The sequence below is a fragment of the Diadema antillarum genome, unplaced genomic scaffold, assembly GCF_040938485.1.
Source record: "Diadema antillarum isolate AM-2024a unplaced genomic scaffold, OU_Dant_1.0 seq00001238_RagTag, whole genome shotgun sequence".
In the NCBI taxonomy this organism is placed as follows: Eukaryota; Metazoa; Echinodermata; class Echinoidea; order Diadematoida; family Diadematidae; genus Diadema; species Diadema antillarum.
Window position 1 is genome coordinate 229436 of NW_027272025.1, and position 15000 is coordinate 244435.

Genomic DNA, 15000 nt, shown 5'->3' on the forward strand with positions numbered 1-15000 from the left:
TGGGGTTGCTGTATTAGGCTCCGAGGCTAACAGTGATGGGCTGTTTAGCAAGTCTTCCTTGGTTGAAGCACAGCAGGCAGACTCTGAGTTGAAAGGCTTGTCTCAGACGGCGTGTTCTGAGGCTGAGGCTGAAAAGGTCCCTGAGTGCTATTATGTCAAAGATGGCATTTTGATGAGGAAGTGGAGACCTCCCCATAGGCCAGCTGATGAGGATTGGACGGTGGTCCGTCAAGTTGTTGTCCCTCCTAGTTACCGCGGTGAGATCTTGAGGATTGCTCACGAGTTACCTGTTGGCGGCCATTTAGGCGTCAGAAAGACAAAGGATCGGATCATGAGGCATTTTTATTGGCCAGGGTTGAATGTGGATGTGGCTGAGTTTTGCAAGACTTGTCACACATGTCAGGTGGCTGGTAAACCACAACATTCAGTGAAGCCGGCGCCATTGATTCCGATACCTGCGTTTGAAGAACCATTCAGTCGGGTTTTAGTCGACTGTGTTGGACCTTTGCCTAGGACTAGGTCGGGTCATAAGTACCTCTTGACAATCATGGATATGTCTACACGGTTTCCAGAGGCTATCCCATTGAGAAATATCACTGCTAAGACTGTGGTAGACGCTCTAGTGCAGTTTTTCACTAGGTATGGGTTGCCCAAGGAAGTGCAGTCTGACCAAGGGTCAAATTTCATGTCAGGCATATTTCAAGAGGTGATGTATCGTTTGGGTGTGAAGCAGCTGAAGTCGTCAGCTTATCATCCCCAATCCCAAGGTGCGTTGGAGCGCTACCACCAGACCCTAAAGACAATGATTAGGGCATTTTGTGAGGAGTATCCCGAGGATTGGGATAAGGGCATCCCTTTCCTGCTGTTTGCAACGAGGGACTCCCCAAATGAGTCGACGGGTTTCAGCCCATTTGAGTTGGTGTATGGTCATGAAGTTAGGGGCCCACTGAAGCTCATCAAAGAGAAATTCATGACTGAGGATGATGAGGTCCACCTACTTGACTACGTGTCAAAGTTTCGTGAAAGGCTTTCAAAGGCTTGTGAGGTAGCTAGGGAACACTTGAAAGTATCACAAGACTCTATGAAGAGAAAGGCAGACAAAAATGCCAAAGCCCGAACTTTCAACCCAGGTGACAAAGTTCTTGTACTGCTGCCCATACAAGGTGAACCACTGAAAGCCAAGTTCAGTGGCCCATACAGTGTCAAAAAGAAACTCAATGATGTGAACTATGTGATCAGTACGCCAGACAGACGAAAAGATCAGAGGGTGTGTCACATAAACATGCTGAAAGAGTACTATGAGAGAAAGGCTAGTCAGCCGGTAGGTGTAGCTCAGGTGGTAGAAGAAGAAGTAGATGAAGAGGGAGAAGCTCAAGATGAGAATGGAAGTGAGCCCTCTAGTGCCAGGTTGTCTAACTCAGAGATGTTAGGGAAAGTAGATGAGGCACTGAACTACCTACCTGAAAATCAGAAGAAAGATGTGACTAGTCTGTTACATGAGTACGAAGAATTGTGTAAGGACAAACCAGGCTGCACCCCTCTTGCTGTACATGATGTTGATGTAGGAGATGCTGACCCTATCAAGCAAAACCCTTACAGGTTAAACCCGAGCAAATTGCAAAAAGTAAGGGAAGAGGTTCAATACATGCTAGACAATGACATAATAGAACCGAGTAAAAGCAGTTGGAGCTCCCCAATCGTCATGGTGCCCAAACCGGATGGGTCTCAAAGATTCTGTATTGATTACCGCAAGGTAAACGCCGTGACGAAAACAGATTCTTTCCCCATTCCCAGACTAGAAGACTGCATTGACAGGGTCGGAAATTCTGCATATGTCAGTAAAATAGACCTTCTAAAGGGATACTGGCAGGTGCCCTTGACCGACAAAGCCAGAGAGATTTCTGCCTTTGCTACACCAGATGGCTTGTTCCAATGCAAAGTAATGCCATTCGGCATGAAAAATGCTCCGGCCACCTTCCAACGGCTGACAAACCAAATCATTGCCGGACTTGACAATTGTGTAGTATACATTGATGACATCCTTGTGTATAGTGACACGTGGGAGGAGCACATTACACACTTGCGGCAACTTTTTGATCGACTCAGGGAGGCCGGATTGGTGATTAATCTGGCAAAGAGTGAATTTGCAAAGGCCAAAGTGGTGTATCTCGGGCATGTAGTCGGTCAGGGACAAGTGTTGCCAAGAGAAGCCAAGGTAGAGGCTATACTAGGCTTTCCCATTCCCCAATCCAAGAAGGAGTTGCTCAGATTTCTGGGCATGGCTGGTTTCTACAGGAAATTTGTACCGAATTTCAGCACTGTAGTCACCCCCCTAACAAACCTGCTGAAGGGCAAGGCAAAGTACACCTGGACTGATGAATGTCAAAGAGCCTTCGAGAAACTAAAGGCAGTCCTTGCTAATGAGCCTGTTTTGGCAGCTCCTGACTTCGCAAAGCCATTCAAGGTGGCAATAGATGCGAGCGATGTAGGAGTGGGAGCGGTTTTGCTCCAAGAAGATGAAGAAGGCACTGAACGACCAGTTAGCTACTTCTCCAAAAAATTGAACGCATACCAGAAGAAGTACTCCACAATTGAGAAGGAGGCTCTCAGTCTCATCCTTGCCCTCCAACAATACGAAGTGTACTTGACAAATAGCAAAGGGGAGATCACAGTCTATACTGACCACAACCCCTTGGTCTTTTTAGACCGGTTCAAAATGAAGAACAACAGGTTGTTCAGATGGAGCATGATGACGCAGCCATATGCACTCAAAATCAAACATGTGGCAGGCAAGAACAATGTAATTGCCGACGCTCTGTCAAGAGTGTAACATGAAGAGAGTATCAAAGGTGAAAAGTTTTCACCGCATATCATTCCCAGTGTATGTGTTTCGCATATTCATTGTGTGCAAAACAGTATGATATGATTGTATAAGCTCCGAGAATTCAAGCAATATCATTGTAACTGGAATCCATGAAAAGAGAACATGGAGTTAATACATGTGATAGTATGTGATTATTGTTGCTTGACTTGGATTTTACCTCACATTCATTGTAAATAACAATGAGAAATTGTGAAGGTAAAAGAAACCCTTGCTACAGCAAGGCTTTCTTTTTCCCATGGGGGATGGTGTCACAAATGTACACACTAGTACATGTATGATGTACTGTATGCATGGTTGTTTTAATGTGTATCTACACAGGTGGACCAGATTAATGGAGAACATTCTATTTGGTATACATATAGTACATACAGGCTGACCAGATCAGTGGAGAATTTTCTAGGTGGTATACAATGTAGCTATACAGTACATGCATGGAATAGGAAAAACATTATAGCTCACTCAATCTAGAATGATTTCACCCATTTCCAGAATGTTCTGGGAAGTGCTAACATATTTGGCTGAGTGAGGCACTGTCCCTGTAGCCCAATGTGATTGGTAGTTATTCTTGGTAATGATGTTTTGTACATAGTTAGGCAGTGAGTCATCCAGGTTTCCTGGAACTCGGACTGGCTAGTAGGTTGGAGAGAGTTATAGAATGTGCTAGAAGGGGGTGAATGGATAGTATATAAGCCAGAGAAATTCTGCAGTAAGCAGAGTACCCAACACCTCTGCTCTGAGAGTTACGTCACTTCTGGCTCTGAAGCGACTTGTTATAGTCAGTCCTGTGTTACCTGCTGACCTGTTATGTTTGTGGAGATACTTGGCCTGGGAGACATTTTGCCTGCAGAGAATTAATGTGCCTTCATTGGACTCCATATTTTAATGTCAACGGACATTGCTACGGCAAAGCTGTGACGGGCTGGATTCCTAGGTGGACAATATTAAGTGAATCATCATTCAACGCATCAACTGGATGTGGTCGTCACAACATTTGGACTCTGCACGTTTCGCCGTGGACGTATATCGTGGATTTTACCCCGGATCTATACCGTGGACTATCGTAACCTGTACCTCTGGAGTTACGTCAGAGGAATCATTCATCGGTGCATCGCGGGTCATTCGTTTGTGCATCAAGCATCGTATTTGGACATTTCCAGGGATATTGCGTGTAATGCGTACGTAAGTGATTCTATTACTGACTTATATTTATTTCTATTGATCATTATTGTACTGATGTGAAACCAATTACCAGTCTGTACCTACAATATCACTGTTAATAAACCGCCTGAACATCAGTTGATTGTTTCTTTTGTGCGATCATTCTCGGAGTGATTTTGGTCGTAACAACATACAGTTTGCATGTATGTGCTGCATCATGGCATTTACTGCAAATATTGACAGTGATACCTTCTGTGTTTTTCAGGGGCAAATGCTTTGCATTCAGTAGAGAAAATTATACTTTGATATTATGACATCTGACTTCATAAATAAGGCAGACCAAATCTAGTTTGCAAATCAAGGTTCCATGACATTTGCTCCTGCGACAATTACTCCCATGATATATCTGCATGCTAAGCCAAACGTAAATTCAACTCATAACCATAACCCTAACCCTAATCCTAATTCTCACATCAAACTAAACCTAAAACCCTATCACAACCTTAAAGGACAAGTTCACCTTCATAGACATGTGGGTTGAGTGAATGCAGCAATATTAGTAGAACACATCAGTGAGAGTTTGAGCAAAATCGGACAATCTGTTAAAAAGTTATGAATTTTTGAAGTTTCTGCTCAGTCACGGCTGGATGAACAGACTACTATAGCTAGTGATGTCACATGAGTACAATGATATAAAGAAAGAATAAAGAAAATTCAACATATTTCCATTTTTCTCGCATAACAAAAGAACACTCGACTTCTCTCTTTCAGAGGGCAGGGGGAATAATATTACCCTTAACATACGTCAGTAGCAAGTCGAAGAACTGTGCACTTTATTCAAAAAGTAAAGTTTTGTGAAATTCTCTTTTTATTTTCCTTATATAGTTGTACGCATGTGACATCATACACTGTAGTAGTCTTATCTTCCAGCAGTGACTGCGCAGATACTTAAAATATTCGTAACTTTTGAATGGATTGTCCAATTTTCCTCAAACTTTTACTGATGTGTTCTACTGATATTGCTGCATTCTCTCAATCCTAATGTATATGACGGTGGACTTGTCCTTTAACCCTAACCCTAAGTCCTTAGAGAAAATAAGACCGGAGCAATTGTCGCAGGAGCAAATGTCGTGTCACCGCAAATCAATTGTGGCAATCTTGAAAATACCGTTGCTTTTTTCCTTTTTTGGGGGGGGGGGGGGAGGGGGGAGTTTTCAGAAATAATATCTAGTATGATACAGGGGCGGATCCAGGAATTGTGTAAAGGGGAGGCGCCTTTACAAATTAAAGGGGGGTACATGCACCCCCCATTTTGTTTTATTTCTTTTGTTTTAACATAAGATGAAGAGGGGCCCGCGCCCGGTGTGCCCCACTCTGGATCCGCCACTGCAATATACTGGTGAATTAGTAGCATAAAGCATAATGAAATTGTGCAAATGAGGGGATAATTAAATCTAGCTTGTTGTGAAAAACTGGGGATGGAACTAGAACTTAATTAGGTTGTGACAAATCACATGGTAAGACTGTGATATGTTTCCATTTTATCAAATCAGGTCAGAATGTGCAATTACATTGTGTGTAGCATCCTGCGGAGAATGGGGTGGGGTCTCATGAATAAAGGATGGTTGCATAGGAAAGCTATGGAAATGTAATAGACAGATTGGGTCATTACCCCCCTCTCACAATTAGCCAGTGAAAATACCATCACCATCATGAAGGCCGTGAATAAGTTATGGAATTTCTTGTGTGACTGACATGCAGGAGAGTAAATGGATCTGGTGAGCTACACAAGTTTAACCCATTCAGCACCGTGTCGTTTAACATCCAAGCATGCATGCTTTGCTGAGCAATCCCAATCAATGAGACATTTCATGCAATTTTTTTGGCAGCCTTCGGGTTAATATACCTTTACGGTCCTTGTCGGGCAGCCAAATTAGGGTTACCCCCAGGAAATCTTGCAGGTTGTTCAGGAGAGTGTAGGTGACGGTAAAACTAAAGCCAGAAACGATGGGAGGGCCAAAAGACATGTCACACAGCACGGACATTACACACCAAGGAGAAAAAAAAATGACTGTAAAAATAATAAAATTCTTACACAAAGCCACACCTCAGCCACCACAGGCAGTTACATTGCAATAAATATTGATCTGCCATACAGTTGTAGGCTTTACATGATGTATACACACTAAAAGAACATATATCTCGAGAAAATTTAAGTTTTACATAATATATCACATAAACACAGGGTCACATAAGCAACAGAATAAAACAACACAGGGGAAAATGCTCACATGGGATTATAATTCATATTGACAGCCACTACTAAAACTAAAGAAAGGCAATGAATGTAATGTGACTGGTTCAAGATGATTCCCAAAAATAATAAACCAGCTTTTACTTTGTTTTGAATACTTTTCTTTGTACAGTATGTGTGTTAAATCCATCCTCTCACACATATTTCATCTTTCAGTGAAATTCAACTACAAACAAAAGAGACTGAATAGGGTATTATTGGCCGGTGAAGACATGTAGTAAGTCTAGTCCTAGATCCACCCTAGCAGGTACATGTCATTTTTAGTGGTGGTAAGAGTGTGCTAGGAATGGTGTTCACACAAATCACAAATCTCATGAGCATATTGATATGCCTGGCAAACTCTTCATCATGTTTTCATTTGGGAAGCAAATGAAAGATATCAGCAATGCATCAGTCATACACACACTGAAGTATGCAGTTTGATGACTACAGTATCCACAGCAAATTTTCTCTTTTAGACCAATAATTGAATCTGAAAATTTCAGTAACAGACTTGCCTTGTGAATTACTAATGTACAAGCACATACTTTGGGGGGAAAAAAATGATATTTCTGCCCTTCTCTTTCCAGATGTTACTGAGTATAACCCCAGCCTCAATACTATATAGATCTATAAAGAAACTATATATATTCACAACCAACATCTACAAACTTGTATGAACTAGAAAAAGGCATGGAGGCAGTACGTAGAATTCAACAACATACCCACTACACATTAAGACAAGTTTGTAGCAAAATTCTGCTTCCAGATTTTGGCATCAAGACAATATTGCATGTGAAATGAAATGCACATAAACAAGGGTTTGTACTATTAAAACAATCTAAAAAATGACAAATGTTACCCTGATATACATTTTTAAATGGCCTGTCATGTTCACTTTTGGCAAACAGAATCTATAAGAATTGACTGTATTACTTGCCTTGTTCATACACTGTTTTCTGCGGCCAACTGAGGTGAACCAATTTGACAGTACCAAAGGCAACTACATCCAATGACCTACTGTAGGATGGATGACCTCAAACTACATCTGTACGAAAGCGGCATACAATCAAATGTCTCTACACTACTGCCAATTACAATGGTCAGCATGGAAAATGAAATGAAGGCATGAAGCATTCTACTGGCCTATCATCTGTACCTAAAACTAGGGCAATTTGCATGAGATGCAGCATTAATGTTAGAGGTATGATTTTTAGACAAAGACGCGCAATTATCTGCATATGACATCACATGAACTTCCAGTGCCGTCATTTCTGAACTGATATGGTCAGCATAAAGATGTCGGGTAAATGCTAATACCGTATCTTTGTCTTCATTTTTGAAAGACACAAATACACTGTTTTCAAGTTTATTCTGTGAGCAACGAAAAAGCTCACCAATTTTTTGACATTACAGTTTCTTTGGTGCCTGGAGCAAATTATCAAGGTGTAACGCAGTCACTGTTTCAGCATTCCTTTGTTTCAACCCTAATGATTTCACTCCAAAGATTCAAATGCGCTGATGCAGTAAAACATAAATCTTTGAATCTAAAGGTTAAGTAAATTGAGAGCAAACTGTTTGGTCCAAACAATATCTCAAAAGCTCTTATCTAAGATTAAAGATACATTGGACATTACTGTTTCAAAGTTGAAATGTGATGTCACGTACAATTTATTAAAGTTACTTTCCCCAAATACCCCTCCCCGTACCTCCCCTGCCCAAATGCAGATAAGTGCACCAATATTAAATGGAAAAGGTACGACATACACTTCATCCTTTCACAGAATAACTACTTGCACAACTTAACAGCATCAAAAGGCTACTGCTTTCACACCAAATTTTAGAAAATAAAGATTTACATGAACTGACCTTTGACCTGTGCTGACAGGCGACTGGCACTGTGCAAGCACAATGAATGCTGGGAAGTCCATGGTGACTGTTGGGAGATGGTAGTGCGTTTGGATGGACTGTTCCACTGCCATTGAAGGGGTGTGCCATTTGATGACGAGGAAAAGAGGGAACTGAACAGGCTGTACAAAGTAATAGAGGTAACAATAAGGGGATATATCAAAGCTTACATGTATTATAAATGTAAAATGCTGTGATCTATCAAGTAACAATGCATTACATATATGCAACATTCAATCATGAAAATCATATAATCTGGTATCAACTGAATATCTGATTATTTTCTGTTCTGTGATCAAGAACTGAAATTTACCCATTCACCTCAGAAGGAGACACACCATGTGCATGCATGATTTCTCTTATACACCAAATACTCTAAAATACAATACTTTGAAACCTATTTCTCCACTTGTGAAGAAATGAAATATGGATGGACACGTTTGAAAACCCAAACATTAACACTTTATACATTTACCTAGATAAATTTTGGATGAACAACAATACTTTGTGCAAAGTGCAAAAGATATGGCATAATAAATACTTATCCTGTAAAAATGTTCCTTTTCTTTGTAGAAAAATTCACATTTAAACAAAGAGCAAACTTGTTCAAACCAAAACCTGTTCATTGATGACATTTGTCAATAGAGGCCACAGCCATTCCTCAGCATACAGATACCATTTAAATACCCCCGTTAAATAGTAACATGCTCTAAGCTTCTTTCCGTCATAGCCATTTCTATTTGTGTCCTGGGAGATGCAGCTGCTGCAGAAAAGAAGCTTCTTAAAACCGGGTTTGGAAAGGCCTCGAGACATTCCTACTCAAATTTCAATCCAAATAATCCAGCGCTACATCGAGAGTGTACCTCGTCCGGTCTGTTTGACGGCAGCGAGCAGTCCCAGGTGACCTGGAAGACAAACGTATGCTGTTCTTCGGGGTGGAGACTGGTGGACAGCTGGTCTCGCTGGCTTGGTATGAGCTCGATGGCGAGAAATGACGACCAATCTCCTCCATCACTGCAATGAGAAGAAATCGACAATGCATTCTCTTCACATTCTCCTCATTGTGGTAAATGCTTTACTTTACAAGGCATTGTGAACTGTATTCATCTTATATTTCACGAATCTCTTGAGAGAAGCTCCCCCTCACGAATATAACACAAACAGATATTTACTCTGATCCAGACACAAATTCGTGCACATTTCTCCATTTCATTGCTGTCCTCCACAATCACAAATTTCATACCACTCATGACATTGTTAAAAAGTACTTATTCACATAAAATTAGATTCACTATGAAATGTGTATGCCGTTTACAATATCACCTTCAACTGAGTGTGGTGATAGAAGGGAATACAACTGTCTCCAAAAGATTTAAAATCAAAAAGTTGCTGACACTGGGCTCTGTCTGCCTCTTGCAGGTCTAGATCCATACCAAATATTCCTTTTGAGGTTGGTTACATGCTCTTTCTCCAGAATGCTCTATATGATCATTAATAGGTTTGTTGGGTGCAAGGCAGATTTTAATGAATATATTAAACAGTACAATCCTTTAATCTTTAATGCATCACTGTCAATGCTAAAATATTTGCAGGTCTCCATCGGAAATGATGGCAAGTGAAAGGTGGTGGGTAAACTGTATAGTATGTCCCCCCAAAAAAATTACACCAGGACCCTCCGCAATGATAACTTTTAAAATAGTGAATCAATCAAAATACACTTTCAGGGTATGAAACTATAACTCATTGCCCACATCCCACAGAAAACCCCGTTCGATTTGCTTCAGTGGTCAAAGAGAAATGAGGAATTTTGTAGAGCATGTCAGGAATCTCTTCCCTCCAAGTTCTGTCTATTGTGTTTGCACATTGATATGCAGTTCCAAGAGCATCCAAGTGCTAAACTTGGAAGAATCAGACTCATGACATGCTTTACAATAATCCACATTTCTCTGTAACCGCTGAACCAAACTGAATGGGGTTTTCTGCAAAATAGAGCTAAGATGTTATATTTTAAGACCATGAAGTAGCATTTGGACAGTTTAATCATATTGGGTGTTATCAATGCGAAAATCCAATTGTAATTTTTTTTTGGGGACAAACTGTACAATTGTTGAAATAACCACATCTCAATTACTATTTGAACATAATAGATAACTACAATATCTGGCATATTGTTCTTGGACTTAACACAATTTTACAAATAGGGGAAATCATTTTTTCTCCTCACAAATATAATTGACACATGTCGGACCTGCAATATCACATCTAGAGACATGCAAGTTGCATTTACCTTTAATCCCATGTACTAGTTAAGTGAAAGGTGCTGTGCATATCAGGATTATTTTGAATTTAGCTGACTATCATTGATGTGATTTTCCATATCTCCAAGTTATATTAAAATACTAAGATATTCATGAATTAAAAATGCAGGATACAATTTTTGTTGATTGGAAGTTTCTGTTCTGTAAAACGAGAAATGTTCACATGCATTTTAATTTCACAAATTTCATGAGCCATGATTGGCAAAATCAACATAAGTGCAAAAGTTCTTGTTTACATTACCCGGTATATGCATTGAATGCCACTGGCAATTTGCAAAATTTCATGCTGCGAAAAAGGCCGACGACTCAAATTCGCGAAAGTTTTATGCTGCAAGTCGTTCTTGCTTTACAGTATGCTGCATCCACAAATCAAACATAGGTAGTCATATCATTTTCATATCGTTTCATATCAAAGGGAGGTTTACTGAATCGTCTCATGACAAAGTGGAAAGCTTACTTACCTTGATAATACTGATGAGGGGCATGTTGCCTCAAGGTTGCTATTTTTGTTGACAAACACTTGGATGTTGCAAATCAGCAGCTCTTCTGGGTAAGTATTGCACACTGGTGGGGTTGTAACAGAGCAGACTTTCCTTGAGAATTGCACTCAACAAAGTTTGGGGATGACATTTCATAAATGCATAGTCTTAACAATCAAATACACTTTTAGTGACTTAGTGAAGACTCAGGTTTACGAGTCTGTGGCACCCTGACAATAACTTGCTGAATACACAATATTAGTAATAGCATGAATTTCCATTTGACATACAAAAAGAATTTTCGGTAGAAGAATGAGCTTTCATACAAAACACTGCATATGTCCTGTTCCCTAAAAGTTATCTATAGTACCTAAATACTGGTCTGACATGATAATATTCAATCATCTGATTGCTTAATCATTCATATAAATTTATAATGCCTTAACCTTTCCATACCATCAATGCAAGTGTCAGTCATTTTAATTGCATCTGAATGACAAATCAATAAAAACAGCATTCTTGGTCAATTTTCCTGGATAATTGTAACTAGACTTTAAAGGTCAATACAATAGCTTGGACAGCCACATGCACATTTTATTCCACGGCATATGGCACTTAAAACAACAATTCTCACCTTTTGTTACTAGGTAATGTTTTCCAGATACACTGAAATGTTGACAAGTAACCTGAGGTGGTGGAAGCACAGGGAAATCTGCTGAAACTGAAAATAAGCAAATAAGAAAAGTTTGTTAAATGTCATTGTTCATTCCTTGTAGCAACAGCAATCTTGTAACATACCTCCTGAAAATATCAATACTATCAATATCAAGTACTTAACATCTTCGGGCATAGAAAAGCTTTAAAATATTAAAAACTCATACACATCCATGTATATCACAACTATCTTTATCTAAAAAATTCCTACTGACTCCATGAATGGGCAAAATTTGTGCAATCTTTTGTTTGATTGACTCTCTCTATTAAACTGATCATGGGTGATGCAATCAATGTAATGTAGACCGATATATATTATTGATATATTGCCGGCCTTGCATACACCCAGTCGCAGCCATTATGGTGCATGCATGATAACAAAATGTACTCGTTGTAGTTAGTCTATACCTACTGTATGCCTACTCTATATGCATGCTGCGGATGCTTTAGATGCTATCAATACTTGTATAAACACTGAACATACACACAGATGAAAGTCACACATTATTGAATGTACACACTTGATATCTCATAATCATTTTGGTTTTTATTCACAGATATCTCATAGCAGTGCCCTTTGGCATGTGTCTTCAGAGCAAAAATTGAGTTCATAAATGAAAGCCTTTCTTTGCCTGGTGGTATGGTCCCCCTTAATACTTCTAGCCACAAAAAAAAAAAAAAAAAAAAAAATCATTGTCAGCAGAATCTTGGATATGTGCAAGAACAAGGTACCAACACACGTTTCAAAGTAGATCGACAGATTTTTTTTTTTTTTTTCAATAAAATGGAAAATCAGGAACATCCTCAAACAAAATAAACAAGGATCATCACAGAAACAACCTTTCAATCATGTGATATCAGCATCTACTAAAAATAAAAAGGAGTAGAAAGAATGCATTTGCTATTGATTTTTAAAAGTACATATCTAATATTCAAATCATTTGTCTTTACAATTAAATCATCAGTGCACCATTCCTTTTTAGATTAATTTTCCTATTTTAACTCAAAACAACATTCTTCTCGACATAAACCATTTTGCAATGGGCCCTATAGACCATGAAAATGAAGAGACTGTATGCACAAGACTGACCATTGTGGATGATGTGATGTTTCTCCTCTGATTGAATGACCTCTTCGAGTGGACATCTCAGAAGCATGTCCAGACGGTCACTTTCATCCTTGTCCAAGATGTGCCTGGGTTTGGTGATGTCCACGCTGATGGTTGCTATGTGATTGAAGGCTCCGCCCACATCTGGTAGGTCTCCCAGGGATACGCTCATTGGCAGGACCAGGTTCCGCCCATTCAAAAAACAAACAGGTTCAGTCTGCTGAAAGAAAAATAAAATACAGCAGTGTACACCAGTATAATTTATAAGTTGCCTGACCTGAGCAAAATATTCATGGGACTTACTTAATAGAATCAACTTCATTTTGGCTACACTTTTACACTTGTACTTCTAAAGAGATTTCTGGTTCATCTTGACAGGACAGAAGTCTCCAATTATACACCCATTTTGTTACACTTTATCATAGCTGCATACAGTAGGTTTCTTCATAATCATCTTTTTACATGATGCAGAATAATTTTTGTAACAGAAGATTGCTTATTTTCAACTGCAAATTGCAGACTTTTCCAGGAACAAATGCAGAATACCCAATCACATTATTGCACACATTTGTGCTGGTCACAATACCAATTACCATACCTTACCACTCTTCACTACCCTACCCTTGTTAGCATACAAACCAATGCACAAACACTCACACATTCAGAAAGTGACTGATGGCGTATAATTCTGCAGTTAAGCCCTTTTCCATGACAAATATAGGGTCTAATTTATTCACTCCAAAGTCTTTAAACAAATATCCATGTGTCCTTTTGTATTTTAAAAGACAGAGTTTTCTACATTTGTACATTGGTACTTGCAAGTTGTGATGCTTTGGAAGATTCATGCTAAATTTCACATCCACACATTGCATAGTAAAATATTACATATTTATTTCCACCTCCCTGCTCTTAGGCATTCATTCTAACGTTAGACTGCCACTGCACTGCCACTGGGCCAGGAAATAGAGTCTAGACCAACATTCTGGAGTGTTGAATTGCGACACAAAGATCAAGGTGAGTGATAAAAATATCGAAAAGCAGTGTCTTGGGTATTTCGGGGGGAAACATATCACTGACTTGTTACTGATACTGTTTATAGGTGTCTGTTGAAGTGAAAGGCACATTAACACTCGATGGCACAGATCATATCTATCATTGCCCGCATGTAGGCATACATAACATAGTGCCAGTGGGCTGAACCTTTGTTTTGTTATCTCTTCCTGTCCAAGACGGTGTTGGATTCTCACCTTTTTGGAGACCGTTCTCGACTTTGAGGAGCTATCAGCATCTTGCATAGCTACAGAAGCGAATGGAGAACATGCAAGTTTGTCACTTTGCACAGAATGACCGTCAGAAAATCGTCTCTCCCCGCCTTTGGAGGGATTTGCTGAACCCGCTGCTTCAACACTCATGGACCGAAGCGCGTACATCATCCTCAGCGAGGCCGCATCGACATCAGCGCCGGAGTTGAGGGGCGAGCTGTACCCAGCACTTGCTGCGTAGCAAAGTGACTTCCATGTTTCTGGCATATCATTTGCACCTGTTGGTTCTCCATTTGTTTCTGGAAATGTCACTTTTAATCCAAAATCAAGAACCTCCCCCGCATAAACATGCTTCCTTTGCTTATCGTCCTGTATGTCACCCCAGGAGCCATGATGCGTCTCAGGCAAGACAAGACAAATATTGTCTACTTTAGCAATGAGTGATTGCAGACTATCCTCCATTGCCGATCTTATTTATTAGTACGGCGCATGCGTACGAACTGAGATGTTATCGGAATGGCTCACCGGCTGAAACCTCAATAAGCTTTGAGGCGCGTTTTACGTTTTCAAGAGTCGAGGAGCAACATTTTTGCATTACGTTTGCTCCAATGTTTACTCTATCTTGATTTTCAGAGTGTATTTTTTTTTGCCAAAACTTCAGCCATAGGCCCTATCTGACGAAAGTATTTTGTTATCACAAAAAATCCACAGTTTTGATACACAAATGCCCATCGATAAACGCCTATAGTTTTACGACTTGAAAAGTATGCAACGCGTGATTGCTAAGATTTGTTGTTTTTATTTGTATTTTTATTGGGAAATCAAACAAAATCATGATATTAACATGAATAAAATTCAAGCGATTGTAAAGCAAAA

At 39.7% G+C, this 15000-nt stretch overlaps 1 protein-coding gene across 1 annotated transcript in view; it reads right to left on the reverse strand.

Moving 5' to 3' along the window:
* Window positions 1–14586, reverse strand: part of LOC139745170 (trafficking protein particle complex subunit 14-like) — a 32389-nt gene extending 17803 nt beyond the window's left edge. The window contains exons 1-7 of the mRNA XM_071655580.1: window positions 14110–14586; window positions 12845–13079; window positions 11675–11761; window positions 11023–11125; window positions 9107–9257; window positions 8205–8365; window positions 5949–6034 (exon numbers count right to left, since the gene is read on the reverse strand). Of these exons, the coding sequence (XP_071511681.1) occupies window positions 5949–6034; window positions 8205–8365; window positions 9107–9257; window positions 11023–11125; window positions 11675–11761; window positions 12845–13079; window positions 14110–14586 (1300 nt within the window). The remainder of the gene's footprint in view (window positions 1–5948; window positions 6035–8204; window positions 8366–9106; window positions 9258–11022; window positions 11126–11674; window positions 11762–12844; window positions 13080–14109) is intronic.
* Between the last annotated feature and the right edge of the window lie 414 nt (window positions 14587–15000).